Source organism: Thamnophis elegans, chromosome 5, assembly GCF_009769535.1.
Source record: "Thamnophis elegans isolate rThaEle1 chromosome 5, rThaEle1.pri, whole genome shotgun sequence".
Taxonomy (NCBI): domain Eukaryota; kingdom Metazoa; phylum Chordata; class Lepidosauria; order Squamata; family Colubridae; genus Thamnophis; species Thamnophis elegans.
Genome location: NC_045545.1, coordinates 1231012 through 1252130, shown reverse-complemented (window position 1 = coordinate 1252130; position 21119 = coordinate 1231012). Strand labels below are relative to the sequence as shown.

The 21119-nt window shown below is 38.5% G+C and overlaps 1 protein-coding gene across 3 annotated transcripts in view; it reads right to left on the bottom strand.

Annotated features, from left to right (window-relative positions):
* The window catches only part of PTPRC (protein tyrosine phosphatase receptor type C), an 89806-nt gene extending 69079 nt beyond the window's left edge, over positions 1-20727 (bottom strand). For all 3 annotated transcript variants that reach the window (XM_032218405.1, XM_032218406.1, XM_032218407.1), the window contains exons 1-2: positions 20662-20727; positions 20453-20574 (exon numbers count right to left, since the gene is read on the bottom strand). In XM_032218405.1, the coding sequence (XP_032074296.1) occupies positions 20453-20519 (67 nt within the window). In that variant the 5' untranslated portion in view covers positions 20520-20574; positions 20662-20727. The remainder of the gene's footprint in view (positions 1-20452; positions 20575-20661) is intronic.
* Positions 20728-21119: the final 392 nt, after the last annotated feature.

The window sequence follows — 21119 nt, the reverse complement described above, 5'->3', positions numbered from 1 at the left end:
CCGTGGGCTGCCAATTTGACACCCCTGCTTTAAATGGAAGGTTAATTGGTAAATCTCCTAATTTGGTTAAGGATATGTTTAGGCTACCTTGGTCCTGACTTTTTTAATCATATAAAATGTATAGAATAAGCATTAAAAGTAGTTTCTCCTTCAGCTTTTTTTCTATTTAAATGTTAATCTTTCTTTAAATACTACTAAAGTTCTTGTTTTATACATTGAACATGTAATTCATTAGTTTTTAATTATTAAAAGACATATGGTTAATCCACTAAAAATAATTAGTTGAATGTCTCAGAAATTGACCAGTTAGTTAACCTATGTTAAAAATACTGGTTATATGAATGAATGAATGAATGAATGAATGAATGAATGAATGAATGAAAGGAAGGAAAGAAGGAAGGAAGGAAGGAAGGAAAACAAGCAGGCAAAAAAGAAAGAGAGAGAGAGAAGAAAGAAAAGAAAAGAAAGAACCTATATGTGGAGGAAGGGAAAATTGACCATTTTCAACGTTAAACAGGAACATACTAGCAGAAAGAGAAAATGCCCAAACATACAGCAAGGAGGATAAGGAATGAGCACAGTGAAAAGGAAGTAGAATTGAAGAACCAAAATAGATTGAGAAAGAAAAAAACTGAAGGAGAATGATCAGTCATGAATTAACTATTAATCAAGATAAGCACATGCTCAGGGCACCAAAAGGAGTAGGGCACCCCTGAGATTTTTCCTTTAGATATCATGTCCTTCACTCTTTCACTGCAACATTTGACTATACTTTAGATTCTTGTGATTTTCCTTGAGTGGAATAAGGACAATTCAACTTTAATCTGCCTTCGGCATGGAGATTGACTAAAGTTTAAAAGCTTGGTTGGAATGAATCATCAGTTATCACTGGTTTTCATCCCAGGGCATGAGAATGTTGCTTCTATCGAGATGTACTAGTGCGGCTGCTGTTCTTCAGGGCATTGCTTGGCCTTAATCTGACTCTGAAAAAGATGCTTGATGGAGACAGTCAAGATCTGGGACAAGAATGTGTATGAATGCTTGGAATAAGTGTGGACTTCAGTTTGAAAAGCACAGATGAATGAAGAGGAGACTAAAAGGTTAAAATAGAGGAGAAGGGTAAAACAGGAGAAGATTTGTAGGATTGGTAATATAAGCGCATTTTTAATAAAGTTTATTTATTTCATTTTTTTTAAAAAAGGAGCAAAATGAGGGTTTTGCAGAAAGTGTAACTTATTTAACATTGAAGAACATTTTAATACAAAGGAAAGGAATTTAACTGCATGCAGCATAGATGGGAGTGGTCACACACATCCGTCATCCCTGAACTAGTCCTAATTTCCCTTGAAAAACTGAAATGACACCATCAACCAAGAATAAGTACAAGAGAGTTCGTGTTTTTACATTTCATAGTCTTAAAACATGGGTCTTCCTTTGGCAGGCACAATGTTTTAATAAGGATGCCATGTAAATGTCACAACAAGGCAGCTATTGTTTATTATAGCTATTTACTTTTCCTCTGGATCAGTTTGACATATACGGCTCCTCCCTCATTTTAATCCTCTCAAGAGCCTCGTGGGGTAGTATGGGCTGAGAAACAGAGGAAGCTCACCTACTGAATGCAATAGCTGAATTAACCCTTTCCAGTCCAACTCCTAAACTAGATTAGTGACAACAAATAAAATGTAGGGTTTTGCAGAGAAAAGAATGTTATGACTATGGAGCGTCTCAGCAAATACTCATGCTTTCCATTTATGATACCCTTTATAGGATTACTCACAAAATTATTCCCCACAATTTGTATGCTAGTGCAGAGATAGACACAAAGATAGAGCAGAGTTAAGATATTTGCATACTGTTGTGACAGTCATTATATATTATATCAAGGGTGTCAAACTCAACGCCCAGGGCCTGAATCCAGCCCATCGGATGCTTAGATCTGGCCCAAGAACCCGGCCCGCGGTGTCTCTGCCAGTGAAAATGGAGCTCGGAAGGGCCGCCCATGCAGGAGGCCATTGCAGCTGAAAATGGCGTTCGGGAGCCCGTTTTCTCTGGCAGCCACAGGCCCCCCTGACATGACTGATGTCTAGATGGCCATACCCACCCGGGCCCCCTGAGGTCAAACACAACCCTGATGTGGCCCTCAATGAAATTGAGTTTGACACCCTGTCTTATATGTTTTTTTAAAATGCTTAATGAAACTTTTAGGTGGATATTTTTCAGATATCTGTATAAACTGGAAGATGTCTTGAAGCAAGTTTAGAAAAAAAAAAAGGAATGAAAGCAAAATTGGCATATCCCAAGCTAGTTCTAACTGAGGAGTTAGAAAATTGTAGCTGGTAGTTACATATTGTATAACGAAGACAAAGAAAACATACATGGTATCTTTAATTTTGTAAGGCAAAAATGTCTATTCCCAAACATTCTACTTACAGAATTCCTGTAAACACAATTTGCTTCCAAATAACACCTATATTGGTCATAAAAGATTCCTTAAAGTCTCTTTGTTAGTCTAAACAGCCCCTTAGATTGTCTTTAATTCTGCTGACGGTGAAGCAAATGCCATCAGTATATCTGCATTGATTAGATCTATAGGGAGGCAGATAAACCTTGTAATTGTATATTGTACCTACATAAGGAGTCAGGTTCTGAATCACTACTGAAACATTTTGAAATCGACCATTAATCATGGGGGGGGGGGTTGTCAAATAAAATTTCCGTATTTGCATTTTGTTTTCCTTAAAAAGAAAGAGATCCTGGCAATTTTAGCACTGACCAGACACACGTAAATGAATTTCCTGCATTGTAATATGAAGAGCCAATGGGTTTCATATCTCCTGTGTTGCATTCAAAACGGCTGAACAATTTTTCATCACTCAGTAATAAAACTGCCTTCTTTTCTACCTTAAAAGCCATGCGACATATTCACTTCATGAAAATTCATGAGGCTGAAATCACTCCTTATTAGACTGGGTGGCCGAATGTGTCCTCTGTTGTGCGAGTGTTTTCAATACCATAAGCCTTGTTCAATTTTCTGTTATCAACCTGGCCCGTGTTCCTTAACAACAGCCATAATATTTGTGACTTCCACTTCACTCACTTCGTTTCCTTCTTACCATTAAGAGGTCATGGTGATCTAATCAACTCAAAGAGTTTTTATCATATGTCATGCTTATACCTTACGCAGGTCGTTCCATCTTCAGGTTATTATACATTTTGACAAAGCAAAGTTGTAATACATGATTGTGAGCTTTTATTCTACTATGCTTTAAAAAAATTATCTAGGCTTTGCATTTGAATAGAGTTCGGCGATGGGGAAGAACAATGAATTCTAACATGGAGGTTATAAATCAGTAAAGAATTAAATGCATTAAGTTCATTGACTGTTTTGATTTAATTTGTTATTTTATTCTGACTGATTTAATCCTATCCTTCAGTCGTTACTGCAGTTCAGTACACAAGGTGAATCTTGCTCTTAGAATTACAGATAAAAGATTAAAGGATCTTCAGAGGATAATTGCAGAGTATGGCAAGGGAGGAAGCTCACATAACTTTATGTTCTGCTGAGCATTTTTATTTATATTAAACAAAGGTAGCAATGCTTTAATTAGCTATCTTTACTTAACTATCAAATGCAACCTAATGGTTGCATTCATACAACATGCTAAACTCTCTTTGGTTAGGATTTCTGTGATTTAGAATAGTATTTGTACAAATAAGTTATCAATCAGTGAAGACCAAAATTGAATCAGAAACCCATAACAGAAAAGGAGGGTCAAGGAACTACTCAATGCAGAAAATGCAACATTCAGAAAATGCAACATTCTGCATCTGGCTGCAGATAAGACCATTCATCAGTTCCAGGCATCAACTCTTCCATTATTAGTGACACCCAGAAAGAAATGCTTCCTGATGGTCTCATTAAAGGACGACGTAGCTGCTGCATTCTAATACTGCACCCAAAACGACCAAGTATAACTTTGTTTTCTGTTCCTGCCTCTTTCCTCCTCCTCCTAGATATTCAATCCTATTGTTATTTATTTGCTATTTATCCATTCCATCTGCATGGTCATCCATCTCAATAAGCAACTCTGAGCAGAGAACAAAATGTAAAGCTATTTCTATTATCCAAATGCCTGTTGTGAAAAATCAAGGGTTTTTTAAATTTACGGTAAACCTTAAATAAAGTCTTTATATTCCATTTTGTGCAATTCCAGGGACGGTGTATAAATAAAAACAAATGTGAAAACAGAATTAGGATTTCTATTCAATTTTGGCCTCACCCCAAAGCAAGGTTGATTCAGTCTACAGATTGGACATTAAGATACAAGAAGTCTGCATTATTTTTGGCTCATGCTGAATGTGAACCAGCAACATTTAATCTCCTTGGACAGTGGGGTCAAACTCGCCACTTGCAGGTTGGATGTGTCATGTGCTGGCCATGCCAATCCCCAGTTGAGCAAAGGGGGGGGGTCACAATACATCACATGACAACAACATGACTGTGAGTTTGACACCCCTGTCCTAGGACAATTTTTTTGTGAAGCAAGCTGGATGTAGCCTGAGCAGAGAATGATTGTGAAGCAGACAATCTTGTTATGGCCTCCATACTTTAGAATAGAATAGAATAGAATAGAATGGAATGGAATGGAATGGAATGGAATAGAATAACAGAGTTGGAAGGGATCTTGCAGGTCTTCTAGCCCAACCTCCTGCCTATGCAGGAAACCTTATACCATTTCAGACAAATGGTTATCCAGCATCTTCTTAAAGACTTCCAGTGTTGGGGCATTCACAACTTCTGGAGGCAAGTTGTTCCACCGATTAATTGTTCTAACGGTCAGGAAATTCCTCCTCAGTTCTAAGTTGCTTTTCACTTTGATTAGTTTCCACTAATCATTACTTCTTGTAATTCCTTGGAGAATAATTGGACTCTCTCTTCTTTGGGGCAACCCCTGAGATATCGGAAGACTGCTATCATGTCTCCCCTGGTCCTTCTTTTCATTAAACTAGACATACCCAGTTCCTGCAACCGTTATTCATAGGTTTTAGCCTCCAGTCCCCCAATCATCTTTGTTGCTCTTCTCTGCACTCTGTCTAGAGTCTCAGCATATTTTTTTACATCGTGGTGACCAAAACTGAATCAGTGATGAGAAAGTTCATAACTTTCTAAGCAGTTCGGAGAACCAGTTGTTGGAAGAAATCTTATTTTATTTTTTTTCCACTTTCCAGGGCTAATCCTGTAAGGAAGGCAGGAAGGAAACATTCTGGTGTTGTTTCTAGCCTAATCTTTATTGCCCTGCTTACAGAAACTGCCTCTCTGGTTAACCCACATTGCATTGTAACAGCTAAGGCGAAGCGTCCATTGTCATATGACCACTGAGCTATAGGCCTACCCAGCTGGTCATTATGGCAGAAAACAGGTTGTTAAATTATTTGAATCCCACCACTGAACTGAATGCAGTATTCCAAATATATAATTTAAACTGGCTTAGTCTAATGCATCTACTCAGAAACAAACTCCATGTATTTATTTCAGTGGCACGGCTTCACCTGTGACATGCAAAAACCAAACCAGGCAACCAACATTTCACTGTTCCATCATTGTTACTTTGTTTTTAAAAGGAAAAAAAAGCTGCTTTCTGCCATTTCCTACCATAGCTTCCCACCTGCCTCAAAAATGGTAGCAGAGTATATCAACCTGTGACTGGAATGGAAACGGGTTCTGTACCACCAGCCACAGTAGCCAAATGACATGGAGAAGTTTGGTTACAAGGAATTGAAACTCAGTGCGCACACCAGACCTCATGGCTTGAGACAGACCAGAATGAAGGCTGCTCCTTTTGATGCTATACTAGGAAACATTGCTGAAAATTGTTTTGGCTGCTGGCTGGGAGTAATTTGATGATATCAGACATTCCTATTCTCCAAAAATGGTGATTGGCTCATGGTGAGATAAGATGGAAGCATGAATCTACCCACACGCTTTCACTTTCCTCATTCATGCATCAGGTTTCAAATCCTGTTTGGGGGGAAGAAAAGCCTTCCTATCTGAAAAATTAGGAAGTATTTTTTCTTTTCTTCCCAAGCCTAATTGCAATGCAGGAGAGAGGCTGAAAGAGATGGCAGGTCAGGCTGCCTTCTCCTGGGAGAGGAGGACACGTTTTTCAAATGGAGAAATAACAGACTGACCCTCACTTTTTAAGCATCCTTTCCTAGAGAAAAAGGCAGAAGAATAACACCATCTTCCACAGCAAATTGTTAACATAAAGGCATATTCGCACATCCACTTATAATAAGCCTGACCTACCTCTATGATCCATTCCCCCCCCCTCTTAAATTGTACCTCTGTAAAAACTTTTTCTTGTTTGAGTTACAGGACACTTTATTCTCTCGAGTACAATTACTTAGATAACATTGTTTTCCTGAAGTCCAATCATCTTTTCTTATTTGTGGAATTTTATGATGCTGGACAAGCGGAGAGAATCACAACTGTAACATCTTCCATTTCTAATTTTTCCGTGTCTTCTGTTTCCCCCCCCCCCCAATGTTTGTTCTTTCAAACATAAAAAAGACAAGGAAAAATACAAAAAAAACATGTGGTCCTGAACTTACAACAGTTCATTTAGTGACTGTTTGAAGTTACAAAAGTAACTTATGACTATTTTTCACACTTACAACTGTTGTGGTATCCCCTTGATCATGTGATCAAAATTCAGACACTTGGCAACTGATTCATATTTATGACGGTTGCAGTGTCCTGGGGTCATGTGATCCCCTTCTGACAAGGAAAGTCAATAGGGAAGGCAGTTTGTTTCACTTAATAACCAACTTAACAACAACACTGATTCACTTAACAACTATGGCAAGAAAGGTTGTAAAATGGGGCAAAACTCACTTAACAAATGTCTCAGGTAGCAATGGAAAATTTTGGCCTCAATTGTGTTTGCAAGTCAAGGACTTCCTTTAGTGTCACACATTGCTTTGGATTTGATTCATTGCACTAAGAACTGTTGATGTGGAGCAGATGAGAAACGGAGTACAGCACATTTATTAAGTTCCTGATTTTCATTGGTATGTGGGGATTAAATTCAAAAATGGGAAGGCAGATCTAATATCTGAGATATTAAGGCTCATATTCCCCCTAAAATCTGTTTGGTTTGGGATAAATGTTCATTTCTTGGTTCACTTAGATTGGAAAAAGGAAGCAACAATCAACTTTCTAATCCCAAATTTCTGAAACTGAGTTTGCATGCCTGATAGAGGAGTCCATTTTCAAACACTGTTTATATTGATGTAAATAAGGATGATCTTTATATTGTAGGAGGCTATTTCCTCCTGTGAGATTTGGACAAAAGTGCCTTTCTTTTCAATTTGTCTTCTGGTATCTGGTGAGGAGATGAAAAAAATATATCTTTATTTTGAAAGTGCAATTACTGATCCCTTGATTTACATTTCTGAAATTTCTCATTCAAGAAGAACACCTGTGTTCCACTGTCTTCAATGCCCAATAATTGAACTTTGTAATCTAATTGTTGAGAGTGGAGAATTATGAGTTTCCATTTGCATTTTTTTCTTTCTGTATAAGATAAAAGTATATCCAGAGTACGTCTGTATAGAATCATACATACTTCTGTGTTTAAACAAATAATTATTAAGTCACCTTCCCATAAGTTAATTGATGCATGTTTCATATGGGATACCTACCCAAAACCTTTTTTAAATTCATAAATGTAACCTGACATGGTTTTCAGGAGCTTATGTTATCTTATCCTCTGTGAATAACAAACTGTATATCCAGAAGTAATCTTTCTTAGCAACATTCTGCGATTCATTTAATTCATTTCATGAACCTTATTTGCTATTGCTAACAAGAGACAACAGATCTCTTCGCAAAAGCAGCCTTGATCTATCTCCATTTTCCACTTGCCTACCAGTCAGTATTATTTTCAATGTTTTTCAGATAAAGAATGTTTCAAAAGTCATTTTAATACCTCAGAATCTTTTGAAACAGACAAACATTCTGGCTCGAATAGGTCTAATGCAAGTTCTAGCTGACAATGCCAACTTTATTGAGGCAGAAGACTATGAGTTGGGAGTAAAAGGATGCAAACTCTTTGAACTGGCAAAAGAAGAATCAAGCAAGCATATCAACTAAGGACATGTTGACACAGAAGGAATAATGGCTACCCTGAAGAGCGAAAGGAGAATTTTTTTTTTTTGAAAAGAGCTAAAAAATAGCCTGCTTCTCTTTTGAACATTGTGTACATTGGTGGAGCATGCTGAAAGAATCATAGCTAGTTTTTAAACATCTAGATAACCACAGCCACAAAAGGATTTCTTTCTTTTATTTAAAGAATGGAGAAAATATTTGAAAATAGATAAATGGGCTTAGGAGTTCTTAAAAGGATAGCAAGCATGACCTGCTTGCAAAGGGTCCCATTTTATTGATATATGCAGCTGAAACTCAGCAGATGGCATCTCCTGCTAGAAATTCATTCTCCAGCTGTGCTTTCCCGTTTCATTCTTATCCCAGCCTTTTTCTTGTCGATTCTAAAAAGCCTTCTAAAGTTAATAAACAATTTTTTTAACATCAAGAAAGACACTGAAATATACAAAGTACACGGGGCTTATGTTTGACTTACTTCTTTTTCCTATTGTTACCCTAAATTATTTTACTGGGGCTTGTGGGTCAGAAGACACAGTTGATACCATATATCGGTTATGCTGGTTTATTACTGCTGAGTTTATTTTGAACCTTGACTGCTGTTTATATACACGATGTCATTGCCTGTTTTTTATTATTATTATTATTTTAATGGTTTTTAAAATATATATAGTGTTAACCGTCTAGAGTCATGAATTTGAGATTGCCATATAAATTGAAATATAAATCAACAATATGAAGAATAAATAATTCAGCCATCATAGTTATATCAAGAAAATTTTAGAAGGCTCACAACTGTAGTAAAGAAGGAAAGAAGAAAGAATAATTATGATTTATCACCTTGATTTAAAATAAACATCTTCCTGCATGATATAAATAAAGGCAGTAAGTAATGAATCAAAATATAATTTTGATTCTTGGAATCACACCTTGCAATGTTAAATACATTTTACTTGAAATCATTATAATCAGAAAAATAACTACTAAAAATTTAAGGGAGAATTGCAGCTATTGTGTTAAATTTTTCTGTGTTTTTTTAAGAACATTAGCCATAAGATGGTACAACAAAGCCTTAAATTAAACTAGCTTTAAAGCAAAGTTGTCGGCTTCGTATAATCTTCCTTTTATGTATTTAATTTTAATTTAAACAAATTTGAAAATGAAACTGGTTCCCCAAAACTAAGCAGTCTCAAACCTGGTTAAATCTTGAACAGAATCCACTATAGTTACCAGGGCTTTAAACTAAATTTAAGCTTACTTATTACTCCCCAAAAGTTAATTGCTTGGTTGGGCCTAGTTAGTGTTTGGACTTGAAACCATTAGTTCTAAACTAGACTAGGAAGTTTTTTTTTTAAAAAAAACTATAAAGAGGCAATGGAAAACTACTTCATATTATTGCCAAGAAAATTACATGGATTTGTCTGTGACATCACCAGAAGTTCACCTCAACTTAAAGAACTTTATCTGTTGTTGTTGTTGTTGTTGTTGTTGTTGTTGTTGTTGTTTTGATCTTTGCAGGGCTTAGATTGAGAATTTTATTTCTTTTTTTATGACTTGGTTGCAATGTGCTTTATAAAATACATTACGTGAATAAAAAACGCCATGGACTCTGATATAGAAAGAGAAAAAAAATGTTTTAATAGACTTTTTATCACAGTTACCAAGACTTAAAAAAAATGAAAGCCAGAGTTTGGTGGAGTTCAGTTTGTTCACAAACTCAAAGTTACAATAGGCACTATTACCGTTCCATTATTTGAAAAATAACTTGTATATGTTAACTCAGTTGGCTTTAGAGGATAGGTGTATCACCGGGGCCTCTTAACAGCTTGGAAAGCAGCTATCTGGATTACTGTAATGTGCTCTACATGGGGCTGCCCCTGAAGAGTGTCCGAAGACTACAGCTAGTCCAGAATGCAGCCGTGCGAGCGATAATGGGTGTACCTAGATACACCCATGTTACACCTATCCTCCGCGAGCTGCACTGGCTTCCTATTGGTCTCCGGACTCGCTTCAAGGTGCTAGTCGTTACTTTTAAAGCCCTACATGGTATCGGACCTGGCTACCTGAGAGACCGCCTCCTGCCATTTTCCTCCCAACCACCAATAAGATCACACAGGTTGGGCCTCCTCCGGGTGCCGTCGACCGGACAATGCCAGTTGGCGGCTCCCCGAGGGAGGGCCTTCTCTGTAGCTGCACCGGTCTTGTGGAACGAGCTTCCTGCTGAGATCTGGACCCTTACTACCCTCCCGGCCTTCTGTAAAGCGACTAAAACCTGGCTGTTCCGGCAGGCCTGGGGCTGTTGAGTATTCCAGCCCCATTTGATGAAATGGATGCTGTGTTGATTTTAATTTTGTAATTTTAAATGTTTTAAATGTTTTTATTTGTTGTTTTTATTTGTTGTGAGCCGCCCAGAGTCCCTAGGGAGTGGGCAGCATACAAATACCATTAAAGTTTGAAAGTATTATTTCTTCCTCATTTAAGCCACTAGATATTACTGAGAAAGGAGAATGGCTCATAGGATGTGGCATTTGTATTGTTTTGTAGCTAATATTTCCTTTTAACTCATGACTTCATTAGAAGACCATCCAGCCTAGTTTCATTTTGAAGGGGTACCTTTTCAGATCTGACTTTTGTTTAAAATATCTGAGCCAGGGTCACTTAAAAAGGTGGCCTTGGGTCAGTCACTCTCGCTCAGTGGGGTTGTTGTGGGGAAAATAGGAGGAGGAAGGTGTGTCATTTATGTTTGCTGCCTTAATTAATTTGTAAAAATAATAAAGCTGGGAAATAAATACATATTATTCTTGAGGTAAAACATAAAAATCGTGACCCGACAAATGCGCGCACGACAAAAACGTGCCGACGAAACTGCGGTGAGAAAACCGTGACGTCATAAACACGCCCACAACAATGCGTCGACAAAACTGCGCCGACAAAAGCGCGATTTCAGTTAAGGTAAGGATTAGGTTCAGGTTTAGGGATTTCACTTAAGGTAAGGGTTAGGTTTAGGGTTAGGTTTAGGGTTAGGTTTAGGGTTAGGTTTAGAACTCACGGTTATTACTTGTTTGTTGAAGGCACGCTTTTGTCGGCGCGCTGTTGTCGGCGTGCTTCTGCTCTCATTCGTCGGCGCAATTTAGAACTTGCTGTTTTCTCGGTGCAGTTTTGTCGGTCGCGCTTTTGTCGCGCGCGCATTTGTTGGTGAACCCATAAAAATATGATTTCATTCATGATGGCATTTGTGGACCTTTAATCAAGTGGTACAAGGCCCAGTTTGGTGTCGTAGTTAAGGCATCAGGCTAGAAACCAAGGGACCATGAGGTCCAACTTAGGCACAGAGCCTGCTGTATTACCTTGAGCCAGTCACTTTTTTTCAGCCCTAGGAAGGAGGTAATGGCAAATCATTTCTGAAAAACCTTGCCAAGTAAACAGCAGAGACTTACTTGTCCAGGCAAGTCTCTGAAAATCAAACACAATTGACCAGAATTTGGGGAGGGGGGGTGACGACCAGTGGTACTACTTGAGTACCAGTTCCCGGATCAATCATTTTCTTCAACAAAAGCCTGAAATAATTGACTTTGCAGAGATGTCTCAGCCCCATTTGAGCAACCCACATCTAGCAACCCACATTTCAGAGGATCTGGATATTTATTGCTCTGTGAAGGAAGAGCTGTAGCATTTCAGATGTTGCTAGATTTTAAGCCTTCAGCATCCCTCATGATGAGCCATGCTAGATGAGGTTGTATTTTAGCAACGTCTGGAACATCAGAGTTTTCTTACACCTTCTGTAAATGCTTTAATCATTGTAAAATACATCAACCAAGACTTTCCTATCCTGACCACCATCCATTAGAAATTTGGAGCACTCTAAAACTCTGGGCAATTTGGTTGGAGCAATGGACAAAAGGCACTGCTTCAATAGAATGCATCATTGTAAAAACTAGAGGAAATATTGACAAGACTGTAGTATCCCCATTTATTTGGGGTTTTTTAGAAAATGCCTAACACACTTTTGCACTTCTTTTAAAGATGCTGTTTTCTGCAAGTTTAGAAAAGAGAGAAAGGTTCTCATTTTCCCCCTTGAATTTTATACGTGGCAATCTTTCCAAAATTTATTTCCTCTCGATGATGCACAAGTGAAAGAAATACAATCTTATTAAACATCTCTGTTATGGGATTTTAAATGAATAGAGACCCATATAGGAGTTAGGAATCATTATTTTCTTACATTGGGCTTCTTGATTATTACTCTTCTTAGAGTGAGAAGCATTTTTTTTATTTTATTTTTTATTACATAAACCACAAATAGACACAATAATAAAATTTAAAAAAACACACACAGAGAGACTAAAAAAAACCATCATCACATACAGCATGTCGTTTGGTTACAAGTGTTTTAACATTTATCATTCTTATACATTTATTATTTCATTTAATAGGTTATAATATACTGTTTGGGTTGCTTTATTTACCATCCCTTCCTCCTGTTGTAACACCACCTTATTTTCCCTTTCTTTTCTCCCATCCTCCCTTCTCTACTTTCTTCCTTCCTGCTCTCCTTTCCCTTCCTTCTTCATGTACCTTTCTCCTACTCCCACTCTTCCTCTTCCCCTTCCTACCCTCTCTCCTCCTCCTTTCCATCCTCCTCTCCTTACCTCTTTCTTTTCACCCTCTCTCCCTTCTCTACTTTCTTCCTTCCTCCTCTCCTTCCCCTTCCTTCTTCCCTTACATCTCCTTTACTCCTGCTCTTTCCCTTCCTACCCTTTCTCCGTCCTTTTCTCTCCTTTCCATCCTCCTTTTCTTTCCCTTTCCCTTTCTCCCTCCCTCCCTTCTCTACTTTCCTCCTTCCTTCTCTCCTTCCCCTTCCCCAGAGTGAGAAGCATTTTTAGCAACACACGTGGCAGGATGTTGAGAATGTTTTTTTTTTCCTATTGGTACATTTTAACATCTTATTCAGGGGTGGTATACACTTACTTTCCCTACCAGTTCACAAATATGAGTGTGGGCGCTTAAGAGCTTGCTTTGCTCTCACGCGCCACCTCTGCGCATGAACAGATCATTCCACACATGCGCTTTTGGTGAAAAAGGGGCCTAAATCAGGTGCCATAGAGCCGAGCACAAGTGGGCGGAGCCACCCACAATTTTAGCTACTGGTTCAGGCGATCCGGTCCGAACCGGTAGAATTCCTCCTCTGATCTCATTCCAGCTAAAGTCCCCCACTAAGCTGTAGGTTGCAGGGTGACCTGGGCCAGCTAAACTCTGGTGGAAAATTTCTCTCTGCTGTCAGGGATCTCTGGGTTCATCTAAGGCAGTGGTTCTCAACCTGTGGGTCGGACGACCCTTTCACAGGGGTTGCCTAAGGCCATCAGAAAACACATATTTTCAAAAAAAATGCGGAAAACATAATCTTATCGTTGGGGGGTCACCACAACTTGAGGAACTGTATTAAAGGGTCGTGGCATTAGGAAGGTTGAATCCCACTGATCTAAGGGCACAGTGCTATGAACAGCGCCACCATTAAACCTCTCACAACGCCTTGGTGTAGCCTAGGTCATGGGCATTGTAGGAAATCAATGCAATAGCTAGGCTCAATGACTGTGTTACTCAGGACACAAGAAGAGAGGTTATTGTTGTTGTTGTTTTAACCAGCAGATCCTGGTAGATCTCTGCAGTGAGACACTATTAATTTGCTGGTCCCACTTCTCACTCCAATCTCCCTCACAAATGTGTGCTAACATGGAAGAAAGAATGTAACTTTAAAATCCTAGAGAAAAAGTGGGATATTAATACATGAGTAAATGAAGAAATAGTTAGGGAGAATATTGAAACGAATGTAGTGGGGCAAAGAATGTGGTAATTCAGAAGGATTGTAAAGTGCCAGGATCTCAATAGTAACTATGATAAGGGAGAGCTTTGAATGATTGTTTGGTTTCTCTGCCTTTCTAATGTGATGTGTACTCAACAAAAGAAAAAGAAAAATAGAATATATGGTTAGAAGCCATAAATTAACATTTAAACAAAGGCCTGGGGAAAGAGGCACATTTAACTCATTTTCTAATGGAATAATATTGGGTAGTACCTTCTATGTGGTTATGTGTCAGAAAAAGAAACCTATGATCCCAGGTATTCCCACTTCAAACAGATATTTCCTGTGGATCAGTGATTCTCAACCTTTTCTTCACCATGGACCCCTTTTAAATTCCTTTTCTGGCCACAAATCATGACCTGTGATGAAATTCATTTTATTTTTTTGCTACAGGTTCTATGGGCGTGGCTTGGTTGACATGGTGTGACTTGATAGGTGTGGCTTGGTGGGGGTTGGCAGGGCAATGATACTGCAAAATCTCCATTCCCACCTCACCCCGGGGGGGGAAGGATACTGCAAAATCTTCTTTCCCACCCCATTCTGGGACCAGCAAGAGGTGGCATTTGCCGGTTTTTCGAACTACTCAAAATTTCTGCTACCAGTTGTCCAAACTACTCAAAATTTCTGCTACCAGTTGTCCAAACTACTCAAAATTTCTGCTACTGGTTCTCCAGAACCTGCTGGATTTCAGCCCTGCCACTGACACCCCACCCCCCCACCCCTTGCAAGGCTTAACTCAAGATGACATTGTTCCCCCTTCCCAGGGGTCCACAGGTTGAGAACCACTGTTACAGATCATAAAGTCTAGACAGTTTTGTAAGAAAGGAGATGGTCCCAAGACAGTTGGATTGCAAACCATCTCGTCCTTTAATGATCAATTCCAAAGATGTGGTAAGCAGTTGGCCATGAGGACACTATTTATCTGATCCGCAATAATGTTGAATGTTGAATGTTGATTTTATTTATATGCCGCCCTTTTCCCCCGAAGGGGACTCAGGGCGGCTCACAACTCAACCAGGGAAGGGGGATACAAACAAGAATTTAAAACGACATAAAAAACAATGCATGATTAAAACACAGCAGTCATACCAATTCGAGACGGGGGCCAACCATCTTGCCTCAACAACAAAAACCATCAGGCCTTTTCTGAGGATAACCCCCATAGTAAGCCTGCTATAAGTGGGAATAACTCTTGCCAAAACAGGCTGCACCAGCTATAATTATGCAGAGGTACAGATGCTACCTGCAAATTGAGTAACAGCCGTGGGTCAGGAGGCCTCCCCAGACCACAGAGCTGCTCTTTCAGAAACTGCACCACCCACCCCAAGGCAGAGGGAGCTTCAGGCTGCCTCTCCTTATTTACCTACGATGCCCTTTGCCTTGTTCATGACTGAACTTTCCTTTCGTCTCTGCCCTGGAGATAAATTAGGCAAGAGGAAAAGTATCTCCCGGACTAATTTATGTGGCAAGAGTAGAAGTGAAAGTCAGAATATGAGAACTTGGGAAATGCAACACATTCTCTGATGGGAAGGTTCCTATGTGCTCAATCAACTTCTTGAAAAATGGTCTCTTTTGGTTTTATTTTCAGAAATGTATATCCTGTTTATTCATATCCACGACAGGCAGAGCAACACACAATCTCCTCTTTCACAAAAAGAGGCACCTTTTCCGGCTGAAAAGTACAGACAATGTCCTTGCAACGGGTGATGCGATAGATGCACAAGTAGTCCTCAACTTACAACCACAATTGAGCCCAGAATTTATGTTCTTAAGTGAGAAATGTGTCAAGGGAGTTTTCTCCATTTGACAACTTTTTCCTCACACTTGTTAAGTGAATCACTGCAGTTCTTAAATTAGTAACATGGTTGTTAAGTGAATCTGGCTTCCCCACTGACTTTGCTTGTTAATAGGGCGCAAAAGGGGATCACGTGACTCCAGGATTCAGCAACCGTCATATCTCTGAGTTAGTTAAGCATCCGGATGTAAATCACCTCACCATAGGAAGGCTGCAACAGTCGTAAGTGTGAAAAAGGGTCACTTTTTACAGTGCCATTGTAACTTTTAAATGAGCTGTTGTAAGTCTGTACAAACACACGGAAGAAGGCCAACAGGCAAGGATTCCCTTCCAAAATGATAATTGAGGGAGGAAAAAGATACTTTCTTCCTGGCTTCTCAGTTATGAAGCAAATGAGTATGAGTATGAGTATGAGTAGTTTATTTATATGCCACCCTTTTCCCTGGGGGGACTCAGGGCGGCTCACAATTCGGAAGGAAGGGAGGACAAACAGATTAAACAAATAAGACAGTACATCATTAAAAGCACAATATTCATACAATTTGGGTGGGTTATGGTCTTTGACCCCAGGCCTGACGGGACAGCCAGGTTTTAACGGCTGTGCGGAAGGTCTGGAGGGTGGTGAGGGTACAAATCTCCACGGGGAGATCGTTCCATAGGGTCGGAGCTGCCACCGAGAAGGCTCTCCTCCGCGTGGTTGCCAGTCGACATTGACCGGCAGATAACTCGGAGGAGGCCTAATCTATGGGATCTAATTGGTCGAGTGGAGGTAATTGGCAGTAAATGTATCTCGAAACATGGTTTCTGTCTCTTAGGTGATAACGAGCATTTCTACAACAGCAATTTGTTAGGATATCCTGGATATCTCTGTCAGGTAGGCAAAGCAGATTGCAACCTGGTTTCTGAAGAAAATCATCACTGCATATCTTTCCCTGTTGGGCATCGTATGAAGTCACGATGCAGGGAAGCTGCAGAAATAAACCCTGGGCTGCATCAGCAAGAGAAACGGTTGAGGAAGAAACACAATTTTCTCCTATGTTGTCGTATATATTTGCTTTCATACCACAATCACTCAAGCCTTATATTATCTCTCTTGATGACCAGTTTAATAAGGAGATGGCCAATTCAATCGGTGTTGGGAAGAAAGAAAGGTGTTCATTTTAATGGTCACTTTCTCATTTCAATATGCAACAACAAGTAAACAGACTTCTTTGAAATGTGTCCTTTTCTGAATTTAGCTGTCCCATTCTCCAATAACAAAAAAAAAAGCAGACAGCACAATGGGTACAAATAGTCTTATTACTGCCATGTGCTCATTACGGCTGTTTTAATAAGCATATAAGAATAATATTTGGACAAATATGTCAGGGAAAAAAAATGTTCTGTTTGCAGTTTGTTTTTTGATTGTTTATTTGATATGCTTTATTTGTTATAAATCCCATAGAAGGGATTTTACCCAATTTTATATTCTCATTTTTCTATATTTTATGATGCAATTATATTTTGCCAAAAACATAAACTGCATATATATATACTGCCTAACACATCTGCCTAACATGTAATACAACCCAGGTTTGAATCCCAGTAAGGGTATGATGAGAGCTAAATAGCTTGACATAGATCTATACTAGTCTCCCTTTATTTATTTATCAGCACAAATACAACATATATACATACACACACACACGCACACACACACAAATTTGCAAATCTTTATAAAATGGTGCAGAGAGAAAATTTTCAGGATTAAAACAATAAAAAGAAGCTGAAATTTCAATACTGATACTCTTATTCAGGAAACCTGTGTCAGTGCTGGACTTTCAGATTCTTTTTTTTTTCAATTTTAAAATCTTGAACAGATTCACTCATAAAACAGGCATAAATACGTTCAGAATAAATACGTTCAAAACACCACCTTCATGTATTAAAACAAAACAAAACATGGAACATTTTAATAGATGTTGAATCATGGTGATTTTATTTTGACATATTAATATTTTAAATTTTAATATTAACATTTCAAAAATGTTTTTTCATTTCCATTCACACCTTAAAAAGTGAATTATACTAAGTACTAAATGTTCACAGAAGAATAATATTTCCTCCTTCTGCACCCCCTCCCCCGGCACCCAAATACAGATGTATACAAATTGTTTTTTAAAATTTTGTAGCAATTTTATCAAGTTGCAAATTAAGCTCAAATGAATCTACTTAGCATTTGCTGTAGACAACAAAAGCAGAATCATCCGGACAGAACTATGTATTAGAAAGAAACGTGGAGCTCTTCATTCTCAAACTCTCTTTATAACACTAATTTGGCAAGAAGGAAATGGCTTGTTGGATGAAGAATCATTACTGAGAATGCACTACTAGCCTTTTAGATGGAAACAGCTTGTGCATGAATCCATCATGCGAGGACCTTACATACAGTGTCACCTATTGTGAAACTTCTGTAACTCTTACATTTCCATATCCAGGCAGATAAAAAGTTATCACAATGTCTTTATTCCAGAATTAAATCAGCTCTCATTGGTTGTAATATTAGGATCATTTTTTTAAGTCCATATAAAGGTACTCCTTGACTTACAACCACATTTGAGACCGAAATGTCTGTTGCTTAGTGAGACATTTGTTAAATGAATGTCGCCCCATTTTACCGCCTTTCTTGCCACAGTTAAGTCAATCACCGCACGTGTTAAATTAATGACACGGTTCTTAAATGAATCTGGCTGCCCCATTGACTCTGCTTGTCAGAAGGTCACAAAAGGGGATCACGTGAAACTGGGGCACTGCAACCGTCATAAATATGAGTCAGATGCCAAGCATCTGAATTTTGACAAGGGGGATGCTGCAATGGTCGTAAGTGTGGGAAATGGTCATAAGTCACCTTTTCCATTTTTTCAAACAGCCATTAAATGAACTGTTATAAGTCTGCATTTTATGAGCAGCTGTGAATGTATTAGCTAACACTTTACAGATATTCTGGTGCAAATTTTGAAGTCTCCCTTTGCCTTGTTTCTTAAATGGACAGTGCACTTTTGTGATCAGGCTGGACATCATCAGTGGAAAGAAAAGCCAAAAAAAGCCCCAAGCCACCAGTAGTACCACCAACGGCAGAAGAGGTAAACTGTGGGACCTCAATATTTACTAACCATTTGAGGAACTGTTGAAGTTAAGCAATGGGAATGAGAATTCTTAAAAGTTGGAGGCCAATGTTCTATTCAGTGAAACATTCAGCAGGAAACAGATTTAGAATCTGGCTGCTAGTCCTAGCTTGCAAAAATATGCAGACATATACTTTCAAAGAGCATTCAGATAAAGGTCAATCCATCCTTACATACAGCATCACTACAAATCAAGCCATGAGCATCTTCTCACCAGCTAGACGTAAAAGATGCATTGGACACATACTTCTATCAAGTGAAGCGGTTTTCTTCCTGTGAATAATAAGCTTTTTGGCTTATTATATTTTTGCCTGAATCCAAAATGGTCATCTTTGGGTTTCCCAAGGAACTGAGAGTTATACTGTACAATAAGTTCAGGTTTCCAGACACTCAAAATGGTTCACAACTTGGTTAAGTGCAATTGAAATAAAATGGCAGTACAGTACAGGATGACTTGTTAACTACCTAAGACACGTACCCCAATCAGTGGGCGAACATGTATAAAATAAGATTTCTAATCTGCGACATCATAAAAATAATGAGCAGTCACGACTGCATAAAATGAAAAATATAGATGTGTCACCCATTATAGACTATATCTATATGCAACATATCGGCATCATTTATAATCTGATGATGATTTTAACTAAAGAAAAACAAAAAAAAATATGTGATGCAGTAGAGCTTGAAATCTGAGGAACTAAATACAGGATCTGAGATTAGGGAGTGGCTCAAAATGTAATGCAGAAGTCCATCTTAAAGCAGGGGAAATTCACTGTAACATTATTGCTTAAACAAACATGTGAAAAAACTGTGTAATTGTATAACATCCAAATGTGAATCTATTGAGTTACATATCATTCTTAGGAATATCAGCATTAGGACTGCAATCTTAAATGTTCTTCACACAAAAAAGCCCACATTTTAAGCACACTGTGGTGTGAACACTTTCATGGTTAGCACAACCCAAAGACCACATAAGCAATGAAGGAAGACCTTAACCCCTGGTGGACATCCTCAGATGCCGTGTGGGAGGAAAAATAACTAAACCACATGGTTCAGATCCCAAAGGATGAAGTTATCTGGGATAAAAAGAAAGTTCCCCGTGATAAGGAAACTACTTCCATGTGGACACTTCTGCTTTCTCGAATGTTGCCGGAGTGTTTAGAGATCATTTCTGCATGCTATTTGTTCATATAACTCAAGGCTGTACCTGAATTTTACTCAGCCAAATGGTGTTGCTTAGTTTAAGGTTCTTGATGATTGTAGAACTGTACAACTCAAAATGAGGGATATCACGGCCTAAGACTTTTAAAGATTATGGCCAACTCAAAAAAACCTAAGCTTGAGAGCTTGACTTTCAGTTTTAGAGCCAATTATTTGATGAGACTGATTCAAGGCAACATAATGCTGTTGCTACAATTACCAAGAGAACCTGTGGTATCAAAACAAATAAAGGCACCTACCATTTATGAAAACTTCCATGTCCACAAGAGCCAGGCCAAACACCAAGAGTTCTACCCACAAAAACATGGTTATATCCAGGGATTATATGTATCCTTACAAAACAGCATGTGGATGTCTGTCTCTGGAAAGTAAAATAAAAGTTATTGTTCCCTATGAAAGTCGTGCAAACTCTCCAGCATCAAAATGTAGAAGAAGGCTGCACGCATACATTGAAACACGTCCTTATAATCCAAGAGGCAGCTTCCTCTGTCAAGCAAAATTTAACTACTGACAGCCCCACTCTACAGCAAAGTGGTGTCAGTTTTACTCACTTCTCTAAAACCACTTTTTCTTCTTCCTTCAGTTTCCAGGAAGTAACGAAGAGTGTTTTTTTTTTCTCCCTAAAGTTATCGCACTGCTGTTCTGATATCCTACTTAAGAAGCAGTTGCTTCTGTAGAATTCAATGTTGAAGTAATTTTAAGTACTCTTGCCCTTGATCAAAGAAAAAATAATAAAAACTATTAAAAAATAGAATAAGGCAGACTTTTCTATGATATAATATAGTGACAAGTTTAAAAACAAGCTTACACTAAATTATCTATTTTTTTTCTTTAAAGTACTTACTAGTAAAGTAAATGAAGTAACTGTGTTACGATTCTCATTTGTGATCAAGGAAACTAGCTAGG